We start from the raw sequence: 26920 nt of genomic DNA, 5'->3' as shown, positions 1-26920 counted from the left end.
AAGAACATTGCCACCTTCTAGATTTTCCAGGCAAACTCAGCTTTTTCCTTTCCTTTCTTCTATTGCTTTGAATGTTGGTCCTCATTCTTGAAATTGGTATAATTCCATGCATATGAACAGCTATATAGTTCTTCGTGCAAGTACACTTTCTTTGAGCACAGTGAAACAATTAAATTAAAACCCTAAGTGGCTATGGGAACATTGTTTATATGGGAAGCTTGTTTACATGCCTGTGCCTGCAGTTGTCCTGGCTATAGAGCTGCATTCGTGTGGGCATGAGCAAGAAAGCACTGCAAATGTAAGATGTCAGATGAAGATGACAATGGTCATGTGTCATTTTCCAGTGTAATATTTTTCTTCCCCCCCCCCCAAAGTAACCATAGTGTGATAATTTTTATCTTCATGTTGTGGTGATTTATTGATTTTATTTTTTTTTTAATAATTTTGCCAGGCTCAAGAAAGTAGATATGTGGAGGGACTGCTTTTTTATGACCAATATGTCATGATGAAGCTTCTTATTTACAACAGCTTAACAACAGATACCAATTTAAAAGTGCAAAAACTGATGCAAAACATTGCAATTGTAGAGCAATTATTTTGTTTTATGAGATGTTAAGAATACATGTTTATCTTGTTGCCTCTACTACTAAAAAAAAAAATAAATTTTCTGTCTAGCTGTTCATCACGTGTTTGAGAGCTTTGCTTGTTTTGAATTCTATAAGGACTTAAGTACCTTTACTTAATCAGTAGAACTATTCATGTTGAATGAAAGTGAGTGTCTGAAGTCTTAGGTATCACAGCCAAGATTATGTTAAGGAGCAAATAATTTAATGTATCAGCATGTTTTTCGAAAGAACAAATGTGGCTCCTTTGACTATCCTTTTGAATACAAGGAGAAACAAAGTTTTCAAAAAACATTTAATCCAGAGCTCTCTGGAATATGTGAGATTTGTATGGGGTCCTAATGTCTTTCCCATTAGACAAAAGGATACAAAACCCCTTTAATTTTAATGAAACTAATTTGTCTCTCTTCATCAGTACAGCACTCCATGCTTCTCAGGAACTACTCTCCAGCAGAGTTAGTAACATTGGCAAATTAAAAACCCCTCTTTATTAGCTGCTTATAGTGCAAGAATGTTAAGGCTTTTGTGTTTAAAATATGGCTATCTTTGAAGTTTCCTAAGAGTGGTTTTCAGATAAAGGATTAAAGTATTTGTTGTTTTCTTTGTTCCTCATTCTGTTACAATTATTTTAAACAAAACAGTACACATTGAAAAAAAGACTATAAAAAGGGTGTGAATACTGCTCTGGCAAGGTTTAGATGCTCTGAGTTTAATTTGAGATATTTGTTGGTTTATGTTTTACTTGGTTAAATAACATCACTTAACATATTCATATTAAAAAGTATACCTAAAATGCCATTTGTTACCTATTTGAAGGACATTCTACTAACTGCCTACACTCTCAAACAAATATTTAGGTACAAAATACAATCTCAAGTTTATCAGCAATACCATCAGTTAACAATACTTTGGGGTTTTTTTCTTCCTAATTCCCCTAAGAATAGTGAAATTTCAGCCACAAATAGGAAAAAAAAAAGTATAAAAAGACATAAATAAAAATGCCAGACAAAGCTCCTATAAATAGGAGATCTTGAAGGTCATTGTAGCTGCTTATATTCTAGTTTTCACCTTTGTTCTTCACTCAGCTGACTGTACTTTTTGTGCAGTACTGACACCACTATGCAGACCCCAGATGAGAAGTCAGGTGAGGGTACTGAGTATTTGTAGCGTACTTTGTGAGAGGATTGTCTTGGATGTGCAATGCTTTCAAGATGCTGGTAGGATGAGCTGGAGACGCAATGTTACCCAGAATATGGTGTGATTCATCATTTCCACCTTTGTGAACACGTTCTTGTGATTTTTAAGAAACTCTTTTAGGGTTAGGAAAAGGAAAGAGTTCTTGAGTTATGTCAGGAGAGGATAACGTCAGTCATACAGTAGTTGCCTAACAGGATCTGTGGATCCTTGTGACTTCAGGGACATGTTTCTTTAAAGTCTTGGTATCAGTGTGAACAAGTTAATGTTCCCACCACTTGAACTGATACATCTGTGGGCTAGTACCTTTATCATTTCCAAAAAGGCAATAGATCATCTGTAGGTCTGCTAAGTCCTCCCTTGGATAAACAGAAACGACCTCAAAGAGAAAAGTGATGTTGTTCCTAAATTAATTGGTTTTTTTCAACTTGTCTGTCCCACAAGTGGCTTGCTGAGGTTCCTTAATCACCATGAATTCGGCTCATTGATAGTTTAGTGGTTTTGGTTGTTAACTGTAATCTAATGTTAATAATTTCATTATAGACGAATGAAAAGGAGGGCACCGCTGGCATTTTGCAAAGAGTTCTTCAGCTTCAAAGTTAGTAAGTTAGTAACTGAAACTGAACAGGAAAAGTGAAAGTGGAATATCTAGAAGACCATTCCTTACTGCTCAGACAGTTGCTCTTTCCATTTTTATTTTCTCGTTCTTGGTTTGTATTTTGGTCTTGAGTGAAATTGAATTCTGCAGTTTTGTTCATATTTACTGTGTGTTAAATGTTGTTTAGTCTGTTCTGATAACAATGAGAACAGTTCTTATAGTGAAATCCAGCTGGACAAAATAAATAGTTCATGGTGCAGAGGTTCAAAGGGACTGAGGTTTCATGAACTAACTGGAATCATAATCAGAGCTTAATATGGACATTTCACAGAAACTCTCCATTTGAGAAATCTCACTCTTTTGCATTCACGGGAGGTGCAAGAGGAACAAAGTTTTAAGGAAGGCATAAGTAAGCCTGATTTTGTGAGAGAAAGAACAGAAATGTCAATTTTTGTTCTTACTCCATTAGAAGATTAAGACAAATGTGTTGTTCTTTCTCGTAAAGGTGAGATTTTTCTGAAGTAATTAGAGTTTCAGTCTCTCTTTGAACAAGAACAGAAGCTAATGCTCTGTGTCCTGGAAGTCCAACCTTAAATCTATTTACTATTAGTCTGCAGATAAATTAACAAACTGTAGTAAACACTGCTCTCATCCAAAGTTTATTGCAACAAATTAATGTCTTGTCTTCCCTATCCCTTCAATAGGCTTCTTACAAGCCTCATGTCCTTTAACAAAAAACAGAAATTAATAAAGCTGATGGACTAGCAGACTGCCAGCAAAAAGAAGTTTGACCTTAGTTGTCAGTTTTTGTTTGCATTATTACTTTTGTGATACCTTGTTTTGTTTTCACGTGTGTTTCCTATGGATTTATTTTTTTTTCTTACAGCATTTCCTTGCTATTGTAATCTTTGGTGCTTCATGATGGTTTAGCTTCTGATCAGCTGCTGTGCAGGCAATGTAAGCTTCCCCCTCAGTGCCTTGTCAGTCATGCTTGAAACTGGGAGGATAATTCAGTCTGCCTGTTAATTTTTTAGTCTCTTTGGAAGTTATCACCAAATGGTGCTTGCCTTTTGCTGTGTGGATGTGTTTTAACTATGAACAAAATCTCAACCATATGTTGTTTTTATATAAAGTCACAAAGAAATTGACAAATGACAACAAGTCATCATCGTTCAAGCTGAGGATCAGTGGCACAAGAGGCTGATGGTCATGACTCTTACTGACCAACACAGAGACCTGGGGAGGTGCCAACACTGAGGCTAGAGAGGGAAGCAATGGAATTAGTAATATATTTTTCTTGCATATCCTAAAAATCGTTGAGGAAAGGTGAAATTAAACTGAGATAGAGCTTTTAAGGTGTATTTGATACAGGTACATAGAAAGAGAAACAGGAAGCAAGCAAGCAAGTGATTTTTGAAAAGAAAAAGATCAGCAAGTTCATGTTTAGCATCCAGTATCAATCACATCTTCACCAATACCCCAAATTTAACTGTACTGCTCTACAATTCCTGACAAATTTTAAAAATGTAGAGTTCTTCCCCAGCTACTGAGAATTACTTCTGTTAACTATAAAAAATATTGTCTTCTGCAAATGATAAGAAATAATAGCTCTTGGAATTATCACTCTAGCTGGCATATCTGTAGATTGTTCATTTGTGCAAGATACATAATCAGTAATGTATCTGATGCATATCTGCTTAAGCACAATAATGCCTTGTGGCAATGAATTATACAGGTCTGCTTTTTGTTGGTAAAGAAAAAAGAATTTTGTTTAAAATGTACTACATGTTTTTGAGATTTCATTTTTCACTTGGCACAAATTTCTTGAAATTACCTAAAGTGCCAAATTTGCAACACCCGTTTCCCACTTTCTGCATCTTATCTTATTGGTATCTTACATTTTCCTTTTTATTTTCCTTATTTTATCTTTCTTGTTTCCTTTCCTATTACTTATATGTCTTCTTTTATTTTTTATTTTTTTTAAATTCACATCAGGTGAAATGAGTCTAATTTAGTGGTTGGTTTTTTTTAAAATCTAACTTGGATGCATTTTCTGAAACCCACAACATGACTTATGTATGCTGATTTTTGTTATTCTTCTGTTTTAAAAACTGAAAGATAGTATTGTATAATTCATACAATTCAATACAATTTGTTATCAGTAATGGTAAAGAGTTCAGAAATTTCCATGAGTTCTTAATGTTTACAGAATGTCTGAGGTTGATGCTTCAGCTGCTTAATTACTACTAATGTCTATTGCTCTACTATGAACCGTATACCTTTACTGATTCCAAGAGTGTAGATTTATTCTTGTGGTATTTAACCTGTAAGTTTTGCATTGTGGATTTACTACAAGGGATGGCAGGCAATTCTTCCAGGGTTGTCCTCTCTCTGTGTTCCTGTGGGAACAGCAGCAGAATAGACTTGTTCAAATAAGCTGGCACTGAGAAGCCATAGATCTGCCTTTGATGACATCTTTCCATTTTATACTGTGCTGACCCCTTGGAGCTGTGGACACTTGTCACTGTGACTTCTTTCCATGTTAGGGAAAACTGAAATAGAAGCATGGAACATTTTTATTAAGTTTTGCTTTGCCTAATTGGTTTTCACGTCATGTTGCTGCTTTAGTAATGTTATATCTGATGTTACTCTCCTTTGTGCTGGTTGGGATGAGGCACCCAAGCCAGCATCAGAAGAGTGATGAACATAAGTATTTATTACAGATGGACATAGTATTTATTCCTTTTTTTCTTTTAACTTACATACTAGTATGTATTCACATCTTCATGAAGCTGTTGGTCTTGGTTTAAAATATTAAATTCCTTCAAGGCTACAGCTAGTTCAGAATGCAATGGTGTATACTGAGTTTAAATTTTCCTTGTAGTGTTTGGTATTTTGGACACATCTATATTGAATCTTTCTGCTGTCACATTTATGATGATTTGTTTCATCTGGAAATATTCACAGTCCTTCCTGGGTTTGACTAATTCAAACAAATTTGCCATCTTGCTCTTCACAACCTTTTCCCAATGGTTAATTAATGCACTGAATATTCAACACCTAGTGCTGCTCCCTTGGGATAGGCTCCTAATGCTCAGGGTGAACGTCATTTACATTGACTACACTGTATGTTCTTAATTAAGTTTCATTCAGGCGGTTTCTGTAACAAAACTTTGCATCCCTGGAATGGTTCCTAAATATCTCCTTCTACAGGGCCTTAACTTGTGGATAGTGTTTGCTTTATTGTTAGTTTTCATCTTTTGTTTCAATTAATTCTAACAAAAAGTTGGCAAATGTATTTGTCTAAGACACAGATTTTTATTGATCCATAATATGCTTATTAAGATAATGTAGACTAATACTTACACATGAAAGCAGGAATGTTCTTGAGTAGCCATTCCCAACAGAAGGCTTGACTTCTGTTTCTGATGGAAACGCAACTCTTCAGTGTTTGTATAGATGTATATATAGTCTTTACAGGTGGATTCTCCATATATGTGTGTGTGTATATATATATATATATATATATTTGTTTGGGTACTGTCTGATCATGGAGGGGCAACATCTAGCTAGTCATAAATATTAAAGATTGTTGAACATAATTATATGTTCGTGTAGTGTCAGCAGCAGTTTAGTATATGTGTAATGTGCTTAGCTTGGAGTAGGTTAAATGAGCTAGTGAAATTTACTGGAATAATGTCACTACTTGATATTTGGAACAACTAAAATTAGTAAGACATATAAGTCGCTCTTGTTTAGACTGTTATTCTGAATAAGCTGCAGCACATTAAACAATCATATAGATATCAGGTTTGAATGTACAGTTGTTAAATATTGAACAATTTCAAGATATCGAGACAAACTATATTGCAGTTATTGGATAGCAGATGACAGCCTTTTTGTAGATCAGAAGTACAGATAATCAAGAAAGTATTACAGAAGTTAATATAAGAAATCAAAATAATATATCAAAGACTTGTAAAAACAATGTGTCATGGTAATGCCATGTGGATTTTAAAATATCTATTTTATAATATTTCCTTGAGTGTTCTCTATTTTTATCATTTAGATAAATAAAGATTTTACAGTATATATAAATCAGTACAGTATGGAAATATGGAGATGTGAAGCTATTGCAAAACACGTAATTTGTGAGAATGACTATTCTAATACTGCATTTCTGCATAACATTCTTATAACTAATTTATATACAGTCTTGTGTACGTAGCTCACACTGCAAGAGTAAAATGAAGTAAAGGAGATCAAGAAATGCTACAGATTTGTTTGGTTTTTTTTTACTAATGCACTTATACATTTACTTGTTTGCATTTTTGATAGGAAGGTTAATGAGTTGACTGTAGTCTACATGTGTACACCTAATAAATATATTAATATTAGTTGAACCTAACTTTTGTCAATTGCAACACAAGGCAGCCATCTCCAGTGCTTATTTGATGTTAAGAAAGTTTTTTTTTTTTTTCTATTTTGTTTTCTTATGAATCTTCTGAGAGAACCTGTCTCTGCTTTTTAGTAGTATATACTATTTTTCCTCCCATGAACTCTTAACGTAATTGCTCTAATCTAAATTCTAGGAGTCCTTTGTAGTACTAGAATAGAACTTGAAAAATTAAGATGACTACTATCTGAAAAAAAAGTAATATCCAAGCCAAATAATGGGACATTGTCTGCATGATCTACATCAATACCACCCCTTGCTACTCAATTATTTTCTTGCAGTTTCTGTTGTGGGTATAGACTGGGTGTCACATCTGTAGTCAACTTTATGCATACAGCTCTCTCTGGTAAGGCACTTTTCCCTCTCAGGCTTTGTGTGCTGTTCTTATATACCTTCTTAGAAAACCTGAGCCATGACTTCTCTGAACAAAGAGGAAAATATAAAATAGGAAATCAGTTAGTGATTCAGATATTCTTGTAGGAAATCATAGTGTAATGTTCTTATGGGACGAGGTGACTTTTATTTCACAGTTTCACATATTCCTGTACTCTTGGATGTCTTTGTCCCAGCTGCCTGTGCAGCATCAACACCAAGATGTTTGTATCCAAGTGTTTCATCCATAGGAATTCCTTGGGATCACCCAGACCACAGGGGGCATCACCTAATGATTTGTCATTCGTGTCCCAGTTATGTTCTTTTCTTGTTAAACAGACAGACTAATCTACTAAATAGATAGTAAAAGTAGAAGCTGGATTTTTTTTTGAGATTTTCTTTTCAAAAGTATTAATCTTGAAAAATTTATGTAGTTATGTCTTCACATTTCTGGAGACTTTTCCCCCTCCATGTGATGGATAAGAGATTTCTTGCAAGATCTTGTAGGGTATGCGTGCTACTTATTTGTTTGTTTATTTATTATCTCTCAAATCCTGTTTACCAGAGATAGGTACATTAAAAAGAAAATGGATATCCATCTAGTATTTCAGAATGTATTGCCATGTGCTTTCAGCTGTGAAAAACTATAATTATAAACGTATTTCCTAGAAGTCGAGCTGGGATACAATTTTTCAGCTAATCAGAAAAAGCAGAACTATGTCAAGGACGGCTAACCAGATTTTGATCTTAAAACGTGATGATGATAATTGTGTCAAATACAATCATGAATGTAAGCCTTGATCTGACAAAAGTTCAAGCTGCTTTTAATAAGGCTTTTATTTAGATTTAGGCCTCTTATGCAGAAATAACATCAGCTGGGTAGAATGAATGATTTTAAAAGGTGAGCTTGGTTCTTGCTGCAAAAAGAACAGGATTGAAGGAACTTGATGTTTCAAAATCTCATTCTGTTGCCATATACAATCCAATTCAGTATTCATTAACACATCTATTTAAACAAGACCATTTTAAATGTATCTTTTGGTTAAATAACAGAATATATACAGGTATATTTCCTTTCAGGACCTTATGGTATATTTTATGGATTTCTTTGCATGAGCTAAAGGAAAGCTGAATCATCAGTTGAACTGATGAATGAATCAGTTATGCATTCATTTCCATGACTAAAATTTGGAAAGTGATTTGAGAACAGGTAGACATACATTAAGGAAAGGAAACACATCTCCCCAGACCTTGTGTAAATTATCTAGAATTTACAGAGGATAATTCCATGACAGTGACCACAAAATGACCACAAAAAACAGAAGCAAAATAAAGTGTTTTTTTCAATGTAATCACCTGATAATTATTTCAATGTTTATCAAGGAGGAAGAAAACATTGCAAAATATGCACTATTTGAGTTAGATTTGGATGAGTGCCAGAATTGCACAAGCTCACAAAATTTCAAGTATATCTACTTTTGTCATAGTTTTTCATAGCAGAATAGTCTGACCTCCTCAGTCCCAGAGTGTTTACGTGTATTTACGTGTGTCTCCACTCTGCTATATAGTCCAGTTCTGTCGTTTGAAGGGTTAAGTTTTTTCCTGCTAAGAATTTATATCTTTGTAATTTGTCCAAAAATGAACTGAGGTACAACTATCACAGAGCATCTTGTTCCCTTTGAAGTCAGTTGAAGGTTTAGGATTCTCTCTGTAAGGCTTTTATATCAAATACATACCGAGTTCTGTTGAATGGAGTGTGAGCTGAACATCATCTGAATTTGCTGAGTTTGGCTCTGGAAGTTCATTATTTATTTATTTATATTTACATAAGCCCAAAGAACAGAACTGCAGTTATGGTTTCTTCCCAATGTTGTTGAAACTCCATAATAATAATTTATCAGTATTATTCTACATTCTCATGTTACCTCTGGTTACAGTTCCTGTTGTTTTACAATCTTTCTGCAGTGTATCTATTTTAATCACGTTATCTCCTTATTCTATATTTCAGCTTTCTGTAGGAGTCTGAAACTTCCTGAATAATAAATAACTATATAAGATGGTCCTTTACAACTAATATTACTGTATTAGACTACCTAGACATAAAAAACAGTAGGCAGTCTGCTGTCTCTCTCTCTCTCAGATGCTAACAGTTTTGGTTACCAGCTGCTTCTGAGCTGAATATTATAGAGCTGGACCTTGACTGTCATCTTTATTTCTTTTTAGCAGTTTTATGCGTCTTAAAATATATTGGCATATTGGAATAGCTGTTTTGAAATATTTTGAGTCAATGTGATCTGTCAGCATCTTTGTGTAGTGTACTATTTAAGGCCCATGTTGGGGGGGGGCGGGGAGGGGATGTGTGTATTTATCTAAGTGTTTATTTACTGTTACTCTCATTTAACTTAAGATGATGCATTGTACAACATAAACTGTAAGTGCTGCCAGAGTTTTCCAGTCTGGAAACTGAGGCTTCTTTCTCTTGTATGGTAGCAAATCACTAATGTTCTCCCAGGCCACTGAGCTCAGCCCTCAGAGGTTGCAGCTTTAAATGAAAACTACACCAACAGTTTAATAGTATCCTTTGTGAGCCCTAATTGATTTCTGTGAAATGTACTGATGGCATTACATGTTTATTAAATGCAATTGTTTCTACAGTGTGTAGGGGGAAGAAGACAAGTGCCTTTAGAATATAATTATTCTCATAATCAGTTTTAATTACACTGTCTTAGCAAAGTTTTATCTTAGTAAAATTGTATCTGAGTAATTAATATGCTGTTTGTTAGATGTCACTGTTGACTGCCTTGGAATCTTGGAACAATTACATGTTTTGGAATGCAAGAAAAAACTTAATTTTATGTATTATAGACTGTGAAGTGTGAAGAAGACTTAAGCAGAACAATAGCCTTTTTGCTTCTTCACATAGAATAAGAGACCAGTTTTTTCCCCATTTGCTTTTAGTTTTGGCTTTAGGATTTCGTCTTTTTTCTGATTTCTCTCTAGAATGGGAATACCAGAACTCTTAAAAGTTGTTTTCCCATGTTTTTGGGGGGCATTGTTTGGATAGTAAAATGGTTAAACTGGAATTTGTTCCGTAAGTTCAGAGTACTGGGGGTGTGAGAGTGTGTTTGTGGTGTTGCTTGTTGTTTTGCATTTTTTTCCTGTTTGCCTGCTTTGGTTTTTAAGATACTTCTTTTAAGTTTTGACTAAGGGCTATTTGGAAAAGCCTTTTGAGTAAGTCCATACAGAACATTATTCTGTCATTTTTAGTGGTACTTCATACGTTTGTGATTTTTGTATGTTGTTCAGATTCCCTTTTCTTTAACCTGGTAATTTTTCAGATTTACTTTCTGGGAAGTGATTGATTTTAATGAAAAATTATCAGGAGATTAGAAATCTCAAGTAAACCTAAAATATTCTCAATAACATAAAATATAACCTGTAATTAGTTTTAATTACAAAGGAATTAAAATGACCTACTTAGGTTCATTATTGATTTTTTTGTAGTTCACGATGTAAGTGTAATAATCTATGGTTATGATGAAGATAGGGAAAATGTAGACTTATATTGTGTTTTTATATATTCTAGACCTATGCCAAGGCAAGAAGGGAAAAGGAGACAAAAGCAATGGCAGCAAGAAAAGCCTGTTAGAAAAAAATTTCTTCTATCCCTCTCTATGCCTGCCATCCCATTAATAGGTATCTTTGGAATGTGAGATCCCATAAGTGAAGACACAGAACATATAAGAAAAGACAGAAATTATTTTTAAAAAGGTTGACAAGGAATTTTCCTCTGTGCTGATGTTGGCAGGTGTTTATTTTAAAAGAGGTTACTTAAAGGTCCTGTACAGAAATCCATGTATGTGATTTTGCGCCCCAGGGTGTGATACTTCCTTTTCTTTTAGCAACCCTTCTCAGTTTGACAAATAACGGTGTAGAAGAGGTGGGAGACTGATATCCAAAGCTGATCTGAAATTTCATAGATAAATACCATTTCTTTCTTTTTTCCCCTCTTTTTCTCATTAAGTATCAATGGTGCTTTAATAAAGAAAATTGTGGAACAAGTAGTCTAAGTACAAAGACAGGCTTTAAAATGGCTTTAGTAACAAAGAGAGCGGTTCAGAGGAAAATGCTGGGGCTGCTGATGATTTTTGGTGTTTAGTTTTTTTTTTTATATGGGGTCTGACTATTTTGATGAGGGCTATGACAGGTATAAGACTAGAAGCAAGCCAGCCAACAAACAATAGCAAAAGAAATAGTTTCTCTCTCTTGCTGCATCCATAAACACCAGTAACATATTATTATTTTTTTAATACAGGATATTTTCTGCTTTTGCAGAGTTTTACAATAGAAAAACTGCTTAGAAAAAATCAATTACATCTTGCTTAGCAGAGTGAATAACTGCTCTTTGAAGCTTTTCCCCCTCCGTGTCAACACATTTTTAAGGAAGGACAAATTATATGGGCTTATTACGATGATTAGGAGATGCTTTAGGATGTTTTAGTTTTCGTATCTGAAGATACTGTCATCATTTAGGAAACTGTGTGTGATTATCAGGGAAAGAATGATACTGTGTCCGTATCAAGACAGATAGAGTTCCAATCAGAGGATGGGGGCGTTGAGGGGCTTTGTTCTTCTTTCCTGCAGAAGAGAATCAGCAGAGAACTGCCTTTGTGTGCTTATTTTGCAGCAGCTGTTGCACTTTGTCTGTATGCACAATTACTTCTGCAATTTAAAATAATTTTGCTGGTTATTCATACATAATCAATATGGATAGTGCAGCCAAGGCAGAGATGCCCTTCTACTTAACTGAAGACACTGAGAGTCAGCTTTCTGCCTGTGGCTTACACTGAGAAATAAATGAAAGGCAGGGAAAGGTACTGCACATTTAAACACAGAAAGAAATACATCACTGATAGGAATCCTGCTCATATGCTTGAATCAGCAAGGCAGTACCTGCGTGTTCCCATTGGGGTCCAAAAATAAGGTATATTTTTCTTGTTTATTCCAAGATGTTTCCATCACTGAAATGAAATCATTCCTTCTTTCAGTTCGCCACATCAGCTGTCTTCAGGGAGGTATTAGCAGTGGTAAAGACCAGGCAAAGAGTTCTAGAAAGTTATTGTTGCCTTTTTAGAGGTAGCTTTTTCATCAGGTTTGTTCCTTGGCCCTTATAGGAAGGGACTAAAGCACAAAATGACTGGAAAAAAAACCCTGAAAGCCTGTCTTTCAAGTACAAAATGCTGTACCAGCACACCAAAGACTTCCTGTTTCCTCGCTCAGAATAGTGGGAAGATAAGGGCCTGCGGGTGACTGTCAGCTGCATCTGAGCTCTGATCTCTGGGGTGGTTCAGGTGCTGATATTGTAGTTCTGCATTTAGTTGCACTTTGAGGCTTTCTAATCACTTGCAGTAAAGAAGTAATTTCAGAGGTAGTCGCACACATGTGAGCAATCTCTGTTACTCTAGGATCAACTTGGTGAAGAACACTGTCCAACAAGCCAGACAAAATAGTGATAGTAGGACACAAGTGTGTATATATAAAGATCACTCATAAAATTCAAGATACACACACACAGGCCAATGCTCTACAGCAGAGAAAAGCTAGTAACCTCTCTCAGAATGGTTGAACTAAAAGAATGTTTAAGCAAGTGTTACTGGAAAAATACTATGTGTCCCTGGGTGAGGTTTACAGCTGGTTGAGATCCAGAAAACCACATGAAAGCAGTACTTAAACTGCTGTCTCAGCATAGTTTTCCACACTTAATGTGATCAGCTGTTCCAGAGTTAATCTGCAGATTAATCACTTACTAGCATATATTAGTAACTTTAACTGACACTCTAGAATATAGTCCCTAGAATCTCGAAGAAAGTTCCTCTAAGCAGCATTTCCAAAATAAATTAGTATGATTTATTTTGAATTTGTATTTCAAAATTCTATCAATAATAGTTATTTTAAGAATTTAACATTCAATTGATTAATTTAATTTTCTTGCCATAACTGTGACATCTCCTAGTGTTCCCACTTTATCTGAGATTAAATTATTCTGCCTCTTTGATAGGTTCTTTATCAGTCCAAGTTAAAGCAGCTGAAGAAGAGTTGCCAGTAAGAGCTTAAATTTATTTAATAGTAAAAATTAAATGTTCCAATAAAGGTTTGCAATTTTTCCTTTGTCACACTGGCAAAAGGATATGATGCTCATGAAAAGTGCAAACTGCTTCCAGCATTAGCAGGAAGATGCATATAGTTCAAATTGCCTGTGATAGCTGGCTCCAGAAAAGGGAACTTCAGGTAGCCTTCTTTTTTTAATTCTATGGAATTGTAATGTCAGAAAGGGAAAATGCAGTTATATAGAAAGAGCCATGTGAACTGTAGAAGTAAAACCATTTACGATACTTTGACAGCCAGTAGTCCAGGATATTTTATTTTACATCTATGTGATAACATTAGATCATCAGAGTCTGCAGATGGAAGTGTGATTTAGTGATACATTGAACACTGAATGATGCGGAATTTCTCCACTGTTACTGCCTTTAAAGAAATACCTGTGGAACAGAAATTTATTAGTTTATCCATTATGAATATTTTCTGTGCTCACTCTTCAATATATTTCCTTATGTATTCTGTATTAATAGTGTAGTGTACATTGGCATAATGCTCTGCACTTGCTCAGATAACAGGCAGCATAGTATCTAAAAACATTATTTAAACACTGACCCTTGCAACATATTTTGTAATGTGAATAAGCATTACAATTTCAAATAGACAAGCAGATACTTAGAAAATACTACAGCTGAAGGAAAATGTTATTCAGACTCATGGAGCCTCTCCAAACACTCTATTCCTTGTGTTGTATGGGATTGGGGTTTGTTAAATGAAGAACTCTTGCAGTATGTTTACTGACACCATCACTCCTGTACCTCAGCACTTTCTCTTCTTAGATTCTATAACAAGAAGTTCAGTTACATAGATTTTGTTTGGTGTATATTTTTATTTTGTATATATGTCATGGTATAGACTCTGAGTTTTAGCTAATAATACAAAATTCTGAACTTCAAGCTCACAAATATCTTCATTTTCCCTTGCTATCTTTCCAAACATTTGTAAACAGCTATGTTTTGAAAATACCAGCTTTAAAGGTTCTCAGCATCACAGGCAACATCTTGTAGAAGAGGCTTGTACTTTTTCTTATTTGTGTTTGTGGTGTTTTTTTTCTAAATGCTGAAAAAACTTCTTCCTGTGAATGCGAATGTTCACACTTACACACGCTATGTGACTCACTTCCTCTGATGTGCCTCCATTTTCCCTCAACTCAAAGCCTTCAGCTAACATATTCTTAAAAGAGTACCATAATCTCTGTCCTACAGCAAAGCTCATGTGACAGAGTTGGTCAATCCACTGTCACTGATGTCAGTAGTTCCTAAAAATCACTCCATAGACTAGATTGGGGACCATCTTACCTACCGTTAATGGTGAAAAATTTAGGATTATGTAAAATTAAAATTGTGTAAGTTTCAGGTAAATTACCATGGTAGTCAAGAGGAAAAAATTTGCTCTGACCTTGAATCTGGTTCAACAGATGTATACAGACAAGGGAGGAAGGATTAAATTCCAGAAATGCTTGTCTCCGTGTTTTGTGGAGGGAGTATAGTTTCCAAACTTCTGGATATCTAGATGAAAATAAGATGAATCTCACCCTTTGTATATCTCCTATGAATAAGAATCTTTTGGTTATACCACTATGTGCTTATTTTTGTATTATAGTGGAACAGAGAAACCCAGGATTGTTCCGTTTTAAAAACATTGTTGTGATTGTTTAATATTTCAGCAGTATTTTGTAGTGTTCCTACTGTGCAGTTTTCCATTTACACAGAAATATATTTCTGCTTATTTAATGTTCTTTTCTTACAGCTTGCACTCACTGTGAAGTTAAATGTATTTGGATGATACAGACTAACAAGAAAGCATCTTTACTTTGGTTTTGTGCAATACTTTCTTGTTCAATATGTGTATTTTTGTCTCCCCTAAAATTTTAATTTATCTCATCATATGCTGTATTTGATACTCAGTTTTATTCTTCATTTTTAGACCTTCTTTTCTCTATTCTAACCTCATAATTTTGAAGTAATTAGAAAATCGAGTGGAGTGAAGCTTGATACTTTATCAACCAAGCTGATACACTGCAGAGCTGTCAATGTAGTTGAATGTTCATCGCATGTTAGATGTATCAAAATTTAAAACTTAAAATACTAGATAATTTCTGGTGGATGTATTAGTATGTTTATTAGTAAGGAACATATTTCTGTGGGCTGAAAGAATTATGTGCCATAAGACTTCTGTATATCATAGAAATGCCAGAAAATTTTTCATAATTAAAACTTCATTCGTTTTCCAGATCAATAAAAAGTATAAATAAATAAAAACATAAATTCTTATTTTGAGTAATACTTATAATAATTCTCTCTTTGAATAAGTTTTTCATATCTGTCTTTGTGTTCATATTTTATGTAGATTAAAAATGCACTTAATTATTTACACAAGTGGATGAGTACAGCTTTGGGTCCTACTTCTCAGTATACCATGCAAAAATTTAAATATACACAAATAGACTTAACACACACCCCCTTTTATTTCTTTAAATCTCACTATTTTCAGAATGCTGTTATTTATTAGAGCATTGCTATGTATTTATAGGATTTCAGGTGGATCTAGTTAAAAACATGCCTTAAATGTTTTGAAGGAATTACACAAGGAAAAAAGTGTTACACCTGATTCTGCAAAGGCACTGATATCAGCTATCATGTTGCACACTGAAAATTTAAGTAGAATAATGCTATAAAGCATACCTTGCAATACAGTTGTGCTTTGAAGAACTGGATAAAATATTTTTAGTTTATGTAAGTTTATTCCATTTCTAAGTTCTATCTAACCAATGTGATGCTATTTTTGAGCTAAAAGTGATAAATAGGTCAATATGGTATTTTCCAGGTAAAACATTTTCTGTTTCTTATTGTCTTTTTTTCTAACTTTATACTGATTTAATGTATATTGTTCGTATATTTAGATGTGATATCTATGTAATTATTTCTTAGTTTAACAAAAGAACAGCAATCCTTTCATTGAAGTTGTTTAAGATTTGAAGAGTGACCTAACCACAAGCCATGTTTATGTCTATGTAGAATAAATTTGTGAAGGAGATCGTGTTTGCTGTTCTAAAGAGTGCTAAGTGTGCCTCACTCTCCTCCTAAAAGGTTCTTGGGGACACATTCTAATACGGGCTAAGCAATGCTATGATGTGGAGAATTCTTTTAAATGGCAACAGATGCTTCTGAGATAAAAATCCAGTCCACTCTTAAGTTTTAAATGATTAGTGGATGACTTTGTAATGAGGCACTCATAGTTTTCTCAGGTTTTTAATCAAAACAGGATCCAAGAATAAATGTCATGTCACATCCCCTTCCCCCCCCCCCAAAAAAAAAAATAATGGTTGGGAAAAAAAAAATAAGGTGTTACAGGGTTAAAAATATGATAGAAATATGATAGCTATTGTGAGATTTGACTCTTAGGGAGGATTTTCTTTTTTTTGTTTCTGAAATGTTTGTCTGAGATGTTTGTCCTCACCTCTATCCTGACTGGATTTTTCTGTTCTTACTCTACTGCAATTTACTTGCTTATGAAAAAAATATGTTAAGTCAGTGCCACTTGGCAATACTTGTGTTATTTTTTTGTTTCTTTTCTTGCTTCAACTAGTGTACTAGGTTTTAGGATTACATCATTACTTACTGAGGAGTTAAATCCCTTCATGACAGCAAACAGGATTTGAAATAGAGATTAGCACTTAGAAATTTCACAGCATCATCTGGTAAAGCTATGAAAAATTGCAACTTGGGAAATTCTATCTGCTAAAATCTAGTATCTTAGACTCTGTCTAAATAACTCTAAAACTAGACAGGAAATCTATCTAGAAATATCCAGATCACCAGAGGTTAGTAGACATAACACAGATGTGCATCAACTTGCACTCATTCCACTTAAGTTCTCAGATTACCAAACAGCTTTACTACGTTTTCTGAGCTTAAAAATTATTCAGTTATCATGCTGATGTTAAACATATATGCATGTAATGAATAGCTAAGTAGCCTTAACAGACTCATGTTAATGGACAGTATGTCATACTTACCTGCTCACATTTCTAAATCCAAATTTAGTTCAAGTTCAATGTGAAAAATTGGTGAGTACATGTGACACCTACATCGCACATGAACACGGATAGAACACAAATATACTGTAATGTTTTTTCAGGACCAGAATTGCTGGAGCCTTTAGTCCTCTTTCCCAATCTATGATTTAGATCTCCCACAAGGATAAGAATGCCTTTATATTTAAAAATTGTATTTTATCACTGAACTGGTAGAGATTATTCTGGTAATTTATCACATTCATATTGAAAAAAAGGAAACAAAACCCAGAAGAAAACACACAAAAAATTCCCAAACTTCAGTGTTATTAGAGTTTACAGCGTTGAATGCAATCTCCAAATGTCTGATGTCATAAAAACTAATAATTGAACTCATCATACTGTTCAGTGGCCAGGAACTATTTCATGATTTCTAAAAATAAACAAGTTTTCCCACTACAGTGTTATTGACAATTAATAAAAAACATTTTTTATTTAATAAAATTATCAGGGAATTACTTCTGATTATTTTTTTTTAATTGTGCATGTTTCAGGCATAATACTTTCAAAGAAGGACTTTCGCTTAATTTTTTACTAGATGAATTCTAGTTTCTTCTTAAAAGAAAAGATAAAAAAGGAACCCTACCTGCCAAATGTACAGTGCCAGTTCTGTAGCTAATCTGCAAACTTTCCTTGATTGGTACATGAAAAATATGTAGTGTGTCTTTGTTATACTTTCATTTAATTATTAAGATTTCTCTTCCTCCTAAGAATGCTGCATTTGACTCTCTACCTGTGCAGGGTTACTGAGCGTGAAGCTGCGCTGGAATCAGCCCTAAGAATGTTGCAGCAATTCTACCTGGATCTCGAAAAGTTCCTTGCTTGGCTTACAGAAGCTGAAACGACTGCAAATGTCCTGCAGGATGCTACACGCAAAGAAAAAACACTAGAGGATGCCAGAACAGTTCGGGAGCTCATGAAACAGTGGCAAGTAAGTCAAGCACTTCAGTTTAGAGACATGTCAGGTATCCAGAGTGGTGGGGTATTTTCCAGTGTGCCGCTACTGAACAAAACTAAAATTGTTTTGAAAAAGAGAACTAGTTCTACTACTAATTTTTAAGTGTTGCTTTGAAAATTGTTGCAGGGATCTGACATGAGTCATACCATGATTCTGTCTGATAACTTTCAGCACATGGTACATTTGCAAAAGTGTCTTGACATAAAGCTTTAAAATTTGCACAAAGGCAACTTTGCTGAAATTGAAGTTCATATATATATATATTTTAATTGCATAAAAATGAATTACTCTTCCAAGCTACAGTCTTGAATTGAGCACTAGACATACATTAGAGTTTATTAAGCATTTCTGATATTTGTAGTAGTTATATCAATTACATCAGTTTTTTTTCTCTATAGCTTAAATGAATTAGTTTTTCTCCATTGTTTCCAAATACATGAAAAAATGTTAATTTGGTATTTGGTTGATTATTGTCAACATGTTCTGTTGTGATGATAAAAAGAGGTAATGATTAAAATTTTAATAATTAATGGCTGGACAGTTTTCAGATTTCTGTTTTTCTCTGGAAAAAAGATATCTTAAAAAGAGAGAATGTTGTATTTGGTGTTCTGGAGAATCTGGAGGAGAAAGAAAAAACAATTAATTGAGATGGTGCTATTGAAATATGTTGTTATACTTTCATTGTGGTTTTTTTCACTACGGTTACTGAGAGTCTGAGTGAGGTCTTTAGATTTTTTAAATGTGAGGTTGTTTGGCTGTCTGGAAGGCAGGATCATTACTTCAATATTCCTTGATCGTACCTGACTGTCACATTGACAGAAAGTTCAAAACTGGAAATTCCAGGCATTAGAAGCTCTATGCCTTATTTTATTATTAAAAACATACTGTAAAAAGTTTTAGTTATAAGTGATTATGTTGTGTAAGTACATTGTATGGAAATATTTCTTTTGGCAGAATTGTATTAATATGTGGTTTTAACTATTTACTGAAAAACAGCTACATACTGTTACATTGTGCTCCGAAATCTACAGTTGTTGCACTGGATAAAAATGAAGTCTGAATCATGTTTTTAACAGTGATCTGTCTTTATGCTAATTTTATTTTGTAATAATGTAGTGCTCATGTGTTTCTCAATTCAGTTGCGTGGTCCTGGAGAAAGATTTGAATGGAAGATAGTTCTTTGAGTAGTTAATTTTCAAACTAGGCTATCCTTTTAAATTTTCTAGATTAGGTTTTTGATTGTAATGGTGCTAAAACAATTGAATTACCAAGTATTTGCAGAAGTTACTTTTGATGTGATCTTTGAAGAATTGACTATTTGGCAAAATAGATACAACCACAAATTTAGGTCAAATGCTTTTTTTTTAACTGTAATGGAGCTTTGTAGATGTGCTTACTGTTTCAGCTAGCATCTTGGGATTTTCTTTTGTAATTTACACATAAGAACTATCCAGAGCTATAGATGGAAGGGAAAATAAATGCATACAAGTCCTTCCTTCTGTAAATAATTAATGAAGTACATAAAAATATTCATCATGTGAACAATTGCTTTGAACTGTAAGCTTTGTTCTAAAGATTTTTCTGCACTTCAATTGAGATGTAAGATTAAATTTTCGATTCTTCTTTCCAGGTATATGGTATTTAAACATCAAATCTTCTAAGGCAGGAAGGGTAAAAACTGTTGTAGACTATTCGTTTCACTTCCAAAAAGCAAACAATATTCCATACATTAATCTCGGCTGTACAAGAGAAATTATTCTTATATATTAAAAAGAAACAGTATGCAGAGGCAAAAAAAAGTGGTTGTTATATTGTCTTTCTCTCCCAAAAGGTTCAGACATACCTGTCCGACAACAGTATGATAATTTTAAACCACTTAGAGTTGATGATGGCAGGAAGAAATATTTTAATAGTGTGGTTTGTTGTGGGTTTTTTTCATTTGCATGCTGATCTGTCTCTATGTAATCAAATTGGTTTTCTTCCTGGGTCCATCACTGTTTGTCAGCTCCTTTATGCTATTTTTAAACCTCAAAAAGAAATCTCATAATACAACAAGCACAAGTGGATTTTCAAATGTGCTTGTCCTGAAGGGAATCTGATGAATATCTTTGTAAAACCTGGTAGAAGCTTTTTTTTTTTTTTTTTTTTTTTTTTACTTCCCCAAGTAGAAAAAAATTTTCATTATTTCTACTAGAAAAAGGAAAGTTCTGCTTAAGTAAACAAAATGGGGCTTCTTCTAGAAATCATAATTGGGAAAGACCTTTTTTTTATTCCTGTATTTTTTAAAAACTACAGTAAAGTGGCCATTCAAGATTTGCATCTTCTTACTTTTCGTTAAGTTATCACTGACTTGAGACATAGCCATTAACTGCTAATTTAAAAGGATATATCTTTTTAGTAGTGTTTGTTCTTAGTAATTGAAGCATTATGTTGTCAGTTCTCTAATTAGAATAGAGATTTCAGTAAAATTTTTAGGTTCAGGCAAGTTAAACTGTAAATTATTTGAACCAAGCTGTGTATTTCTTTACTCAGTAATACAATTTGTTAATATGTGTGGAGCTGTTATACTGACCACAGGTTTTATGGAGACTTTGAATTACTTTCAAATGATAAATGGTGCTTTTGTAGCAATTCACTACTACTGCAGGTTTGTATGTGCAAATGAAAACACAAAATTTATATAAGCTTCTTTTACTCCAGTAGTACCTGATACATATTATGTGTATGTGGATTTCTTATAAAGAGAATGCACAATGCCAGTAAAAGTCAGTTGGAAACAAAGTATGGGAATAAATTAGCGGAGGCTATGGATACAGATATACTTGCAAGTTAGATATGTCCTTCATCCTTTCCTGGCACTGAGGCCAGCTATAATGAAAAAAACATAACCATGTTTATGAACTCTTCTACAGTTCACGAAGTCAAATATTATTCTCTGGTTCTTACAGATAACTTTTCATTTCATTAAAAAATAAATAATCTGAATGATATAAGGAAATTATTCAAAAGCAAAAAAAGGTATATTTATATAATAGTCCAAGAGTGCTTAGCTGTAAAATGAATTAATTCATTAGAATAGGTAATATTTGCAATAGCCATAACATAGTGCTTCATATCAGTAGTCTTCATTGTAAAAGCTTTCTGTCCAAATAGGTACTGTTTCCCAGTTGTGATGCAAATATTGTCCATCTATGTTGCTGCAAAACTGGATAATGGAGCAAATATTAAGGAATTTTATTTCTTAAAACACAATTTTGCCAATAAAACATTTTTATTTATTTTAGTTGAATGTTCAGAAAAGAGAGTATGGCTTTTCATCTGTTCCTCAATTATTGCTGAATTGATTCTTCTGTCTTCAAACCCTGCTTGTAAGAGTTTCTTCTCACAACTCCCTCTGCATAAGGATGAAAAGGAAGTCAAAAGTGTGACTGTTTAAACACAGCTTATGCATATAAAAAATTCAAAGAAAAAGGAGTCTTAAGTCACTGAAGTCTCAGAAATATGCATTTATGTACTTTGTGGAAAGGTGTTATTGCTCACTAATCCGTATCATCAGCTCCATAAACTATAAACAGTGTAACCTTTTTTTCCACTCGGTACTGTCAGCCATAAATGCACTTTACCCCACTTTACCCTATGACATCAGGCAGTAACTTGTACAATTTCTATAGCAAGTTTCTTCGGATACATGCATAAAACCAGACACATTCAAACACGATCTATGTATTTAATATGTTTTTTTAACATTCATTATATGTAGTATAGCCACAAGACCTCCTCCAGCATAGAAAAGATTCTTAATGCTTTCAGCCAGGATTACAGTTTTTGCAAGATTTTTTTTTTCCACATGAAAGTTAGTTGGGTGGGTTTTTTTCTGTTAACAACCACGCTGAATCCAGATCCTAGGAGGTAAAACAAAATGGTAACTTCCATTTAAAGATCACTGTCTCATGAGTCTTTTGAAAGAAACTTCAACTAGTTAGGTTTATGGAATTCATAGAAGTTAAGGTTAAATATGACATACTAGTTTAGAACTGCTGTCTCTGTCTTGTTCTTTATGCAGTTGCATGGACTTGGATAATGTGATAAGTCATTAGGAGTCCTAAAATGTTATGACAGTGTTCTAATCTGCTATTTTTAGGCAATAAGTATAAAGCAGTGTTTTGATAAGGAATTCTCTACACAAATAATGAAAAAACTGAATTTCTGAATCCAGTAGTAGCTTTATCTCCTTGTCATTAAAATTTTTTCTCTCACCTTTAGTGATCCAGCAGTTTTCTACTTTATGTTCTCAAGCTTGAATATTTCTTTCTTTTTTTTAACAACTAGGAAAACAATGTCCTGCTGTGCAGAAAGTGGTTTATATAGCAGAAGTTGCTTGTCTAGGAAAATCTCACACTTTTAGGCATTTCTTTTGTTTTTGTTCAGAAACCATTAGCGCAAATGTCACTAATAAAGATTAATCTTCCCCCAGTACTTAGTAGTTCGTTCAGTAGCAAGAGGAGAAGGGTGAGACTTACATAACTGCACAATCTAATCACCTGATGATATAATTATGTTAAACCATTGAATTACAAACATGCTATTTTTTTATATAAGTGTGTATTTGCATGCATCATTTGTCTGAACTGACAACAATGTAATAGTTGAGGTGATTCACACAGCTAGAATGCTTTCTGGAGAATTTTCAGGGATACAAACCAGTTACTCCAAGGAGCTGTGTCATTATGGGTTGCTTTTTATTGTCTAATTGAAATACATCATGTGTCCCCATGAGGTCTCGTTTGATAAGTAACCATATGAGAGAGATGAAAATAATTAACTTTACTTTCTGCTTTTGTACTTCAAGTGATATGAACTCTCATCTGTGTTAATTATAATCATGACCTGGTTTGCAAGACAGCAGGTGTGCTGGCAACAGGCAGGGTACAGCTGTTCGGGGGGGGGGGGGGGCGGAAAGGAACTTTTCACAGGAGTTTGCAGGGCTCATTGAAAGGGCTTTGAATGAGATTTGAAAGGGGAAAGGGATAGAATGCGGCTTGCTAGAGGTAAACCTGGGGACATCACACCAATGCTTGAGGAATGATGTGTTAGCAGGCTCTTTCAGTCTTCTGTCTCAGTGGACATAGGGGATGGAGATCCATGCAGCAGCAAAGGCGCAAGGATTATTGATGTGTTAGAAACCATGGAAGCACCCAAGAACAGTCACATAGGAATTAGGGCTTCTCCTGCCAAAAAGGTGGCAGGATCAATATTCCACCCAAGAGCATCTACACCAATGCACGCAGCATGGGCAATAAACAGGAGGAGCTGGAAATCATTGTGCAGCAGGAAAACTATGAAATATTTGCCACCATGGAAACACGGTGGGATGACTTGCACAACTGCAGTGCTGCAATGGATGGCTATAAACTCTTCAGAAGGGATAGGCAAGGAAGGAGAGGTGATGGGGTAGCTCTGTGTATTAGGGAGAGTTTTTATTGGTCAAGCACAAAGAGCTTGATGATGGTGGCAATAGGGTTGAGTGTTCATGGGTAAGAACCTGGGGGAAGGCCAACAAAGCAGATTATCATGGTGGGAGTCTGTTACAGACCACCCAACCAGGATGAAGAGGTAGAAAAAAATATTCTATAAGCAGCTGGGAGAAGTCTCACAGTCACTAGCCCTTGTTCTTGTGGGGGACTTCAACTTACCAGATGCCTGCTGGAAATACAGTACAGTGGAGGTGAAACAGTCCAGGAGGTTCCTGGAGTCTGTAGAAGACAACTTCCTGACAACCAGTGACTGAGCCAAGTAGGGAAGGCAGCCACTTGATCTGTTGTTTGTGAACACAGAAGGACTTGTGGGTGATGTGCTGGTTGGAGGCTGTCCTGGGCACAGCGGTCACAAAATGATAGACTTCAGTTCTCAGAGCAGTAAGGAAGGGGGCCAGCAGAACTGCCACCTTGGACTTCTGGAGGACAGACTTTGGCCTGTTTAGGAGCTTGGTTAATGGAGTCCCTTGAGAGGCAGTCCTGAAGGGCAGAGGTGTCCAGGAAGGCTGGACATTCTTCAAGAAGGGAAACTTCAAGGTGCAGGAGCAGGCCTTTCCATGTGCTGAAAGACAAGCTGGCAGGGAAGATCACTAGCCTGGCTGAACAGGGAGCTTGGGCTGGAACTCAGGGAGAAAAGGAGAGTTTACCACCTTTGAAAAAAGGAAGAGGCAGCTCAGGGGGGACAACAAGGATGTCGTGAGGTTATACAGAGAGAAAATTAGAAGGGCCAAAGCCCAAGCAGAATTTAATGTGACTGCTGCTGTAACTGACAGTGACTGTACAGACTGTGACTGCTGTAAAAGCTGTTTCTATAAATACATCAGCAACTAAAGGAGGGCCAAGGAGAATCTCCATCCATATTGCATGTGAGGGGAAGCACAGTGACCAAGGATGAGGAAAAGGCTGAGGTACTTAATGCCTTCTTTGCATCAGACTTTAATAATAAGGCCAGCTGTTGGGTTTTATTATTACCTGTTGGTAATATTTAAAAAAAAAAATGAAAAAAAAAGCTGTTGGTACCCAGCCCCCTGAGTTGCATGACAGAGATGGGAAGCAAAACGAAGCCCCATAAGCCAAGAGGAAATAGCATCCTGGCTTGTATCAGAAATAGTCTGGCCAGCAGGACTAGGGAAGTGATTGTCCCCCTGTACTGGGCACTGGTGAGGCCGCACCTCAAACACAGTGTTCAGGTTTGGGCCCCTCGCTGCAAGACAGACACTGATGTGCTGGAGCATGTCCAGAGAAGGGCAGTGAAGCTGGTGAAGGGTCTGGAGCACAAGTCTTATGAGGAGCAGCTGAGGGAACTGGGCTTGTTTAGCTTGGAGAAAAGGAGTCTCAGGGGGGACCTTATTGCTCTCTACACCCGCCTGAAAGGAGGTTGTAGTGAGGTGGATGTTGGTGTCTTGTCCTATCGCTTGTTACTTGGGAGAAGAGGAAATGGACTCAGTTTGTGGCAGTGATGGTTTAAATTGGATCTTAGGAAGAATTTCTTCACCGAAAGTGTTATCAAACACTGGAATAGGCTGCTTAGGGAAGTGCTTGAGTCACCATCCCTGGAGGTATTTAACAAACCTGTAGATGTGGCGTTTAGGGACATGGTTTCGCGGTGCACTTGGCAATGCTAGGTTAACAGTTGGAGCTGACTATCTTAAGGTCCTAAACTTTAGGATCAAAAACAACCTAAACAATGCTATGATTTACTCCGCTGGTTTGTCTTTTTAGCAATGATTGTATGTGACATTTTATACAGCTTATGTAATATTAGGTATCATTTTGAAGCTAGTGTGGATTTATCCTGTTATTTTATGAACACAATCATTTAATATTACACTTATAGATTAATTTAATCACAAGTTTTTTTCCACTGAAATTTGACAAAGAGTACTTCATATGACACCTAGTAAAACAATAACTACAGAATGTTTAATAACTGGAAGTATGACGGCATTTGATAAATGAAGCACAGTTGCTAAATTTGTTACATATTTCATGCCAAAGTCATTGTTATTATCACCTTCATGCTCACTTAACCTATGTAGTTTTCCACTGGATACAGGAGTTTTGCTGCTAATAATATGAAAAATACTCAGGTCCTTAAGTTATACCTAAGAATGCATAGTATAGGCACTACCCATATTTTCTTACAGCATTGTTGGTTTTTTTTTTCTAAAGCAAGGAACAGGAGACAAGGCACTCTTCTATTCCCATCAATACTTCAGAAGTGTCCTTTTGGGTTTTAAGATGTCTAAGCAGCTGGGGTTTTTTTCAGTAGTAGGAAGCTGACATATATACATATTCCTGACTCAATTATTTAGCAGTATAGGTTCCTTGAGAGAATAAAATTATTTTCAACTTTGTTTCAAACATAATTTATATATAATTTCCCAGAAGAGTTAATTTTGTGACATGATATATGGATTAGATGAAGAATCTGAATAACAGGGAAGAGAAACTGTCTGAAATATCCTTTTTCAGTTCAATTGAATTTACTAAAAAAATACGTATTAGTAATTAATTTTCTAGTACTTTTGATCTCTGTTCTGAAACACTGTCTCACTCCTGCTTGAAATTTTTACCTGAAAGCTTAAAAAATAAATATAATCTCCTTCCCTCAGCAACTTTTTTACATTTAATCCTCCAGATTTGCCTTTAATTTGTTACCATTTCTGAAATAAGATTTATTTCATAGTACCTGATATGGAATAACAACTGTCAGAGCCATCTTACTCCATTGAATAAGAGAATAAAAATTCCAAAATCTAAGTTTTAACACAAATACTATTACAGCCTAATCTGAGACCAGGCAAGATATTATCTCAGACTGAAAAGTTTCCATGTGGATTTTTTGAATATTGAATAATATTACTTTGAAAACACATGGACAAGAATTTTTCACAATTGTGATTGGTGGTCATGAGGGAGGGGAATAATGTTTCATTGTTGTTGACAGT

The 26920-nt window shown here is 34.9% G+C and overlaps 1 protein-coding gene across 12 annotated transcripts in view; it reads left to right on the top strand.

Annotated features, from left to right (window-relative positions):
- The window catches only part of DMD (dystrophin), a 1160159-nt gene that overhangs the window by 896490 nt on the left and 236749 nt on the right, over positions 1 to 26920 (top strand). For all 12 annotated transcript variants that reach the window (XM_055801176.1, XM_055801179.1, XM_055801178.1 and 9 more), the window contains one exon: positions 18219 to 18408. In XM_055801176.1, coding sequence (XP_055657151.1) covers positions 18219 to 18408 — 190 coding nt within the window. The remainder of the gene's footprint in view (positions 1 to 18218; positions 18409 to 26920) is intronic.

This window comes from Falco peregrinus, chromosome 4, assembly GCF_023634155.1.
Source record: "Falco peregrinus isolate bFalPer1 chromosome 4, bFalPer1.pri, whole genome shotgun sequence".
In the NCBI taxonomy this organism is placed as follows: domain Eukaryota; kingdom Metazoa; phylum Chordata; class Aves; order Falconiformes; family Falconidae; genus Falco; species Falco peregrinus.
The sequence above is the reverse complement of the archived record's forward strand: the minus strand, read 5'-3'. Positions and strand labels throughout refer to the sequence as shown.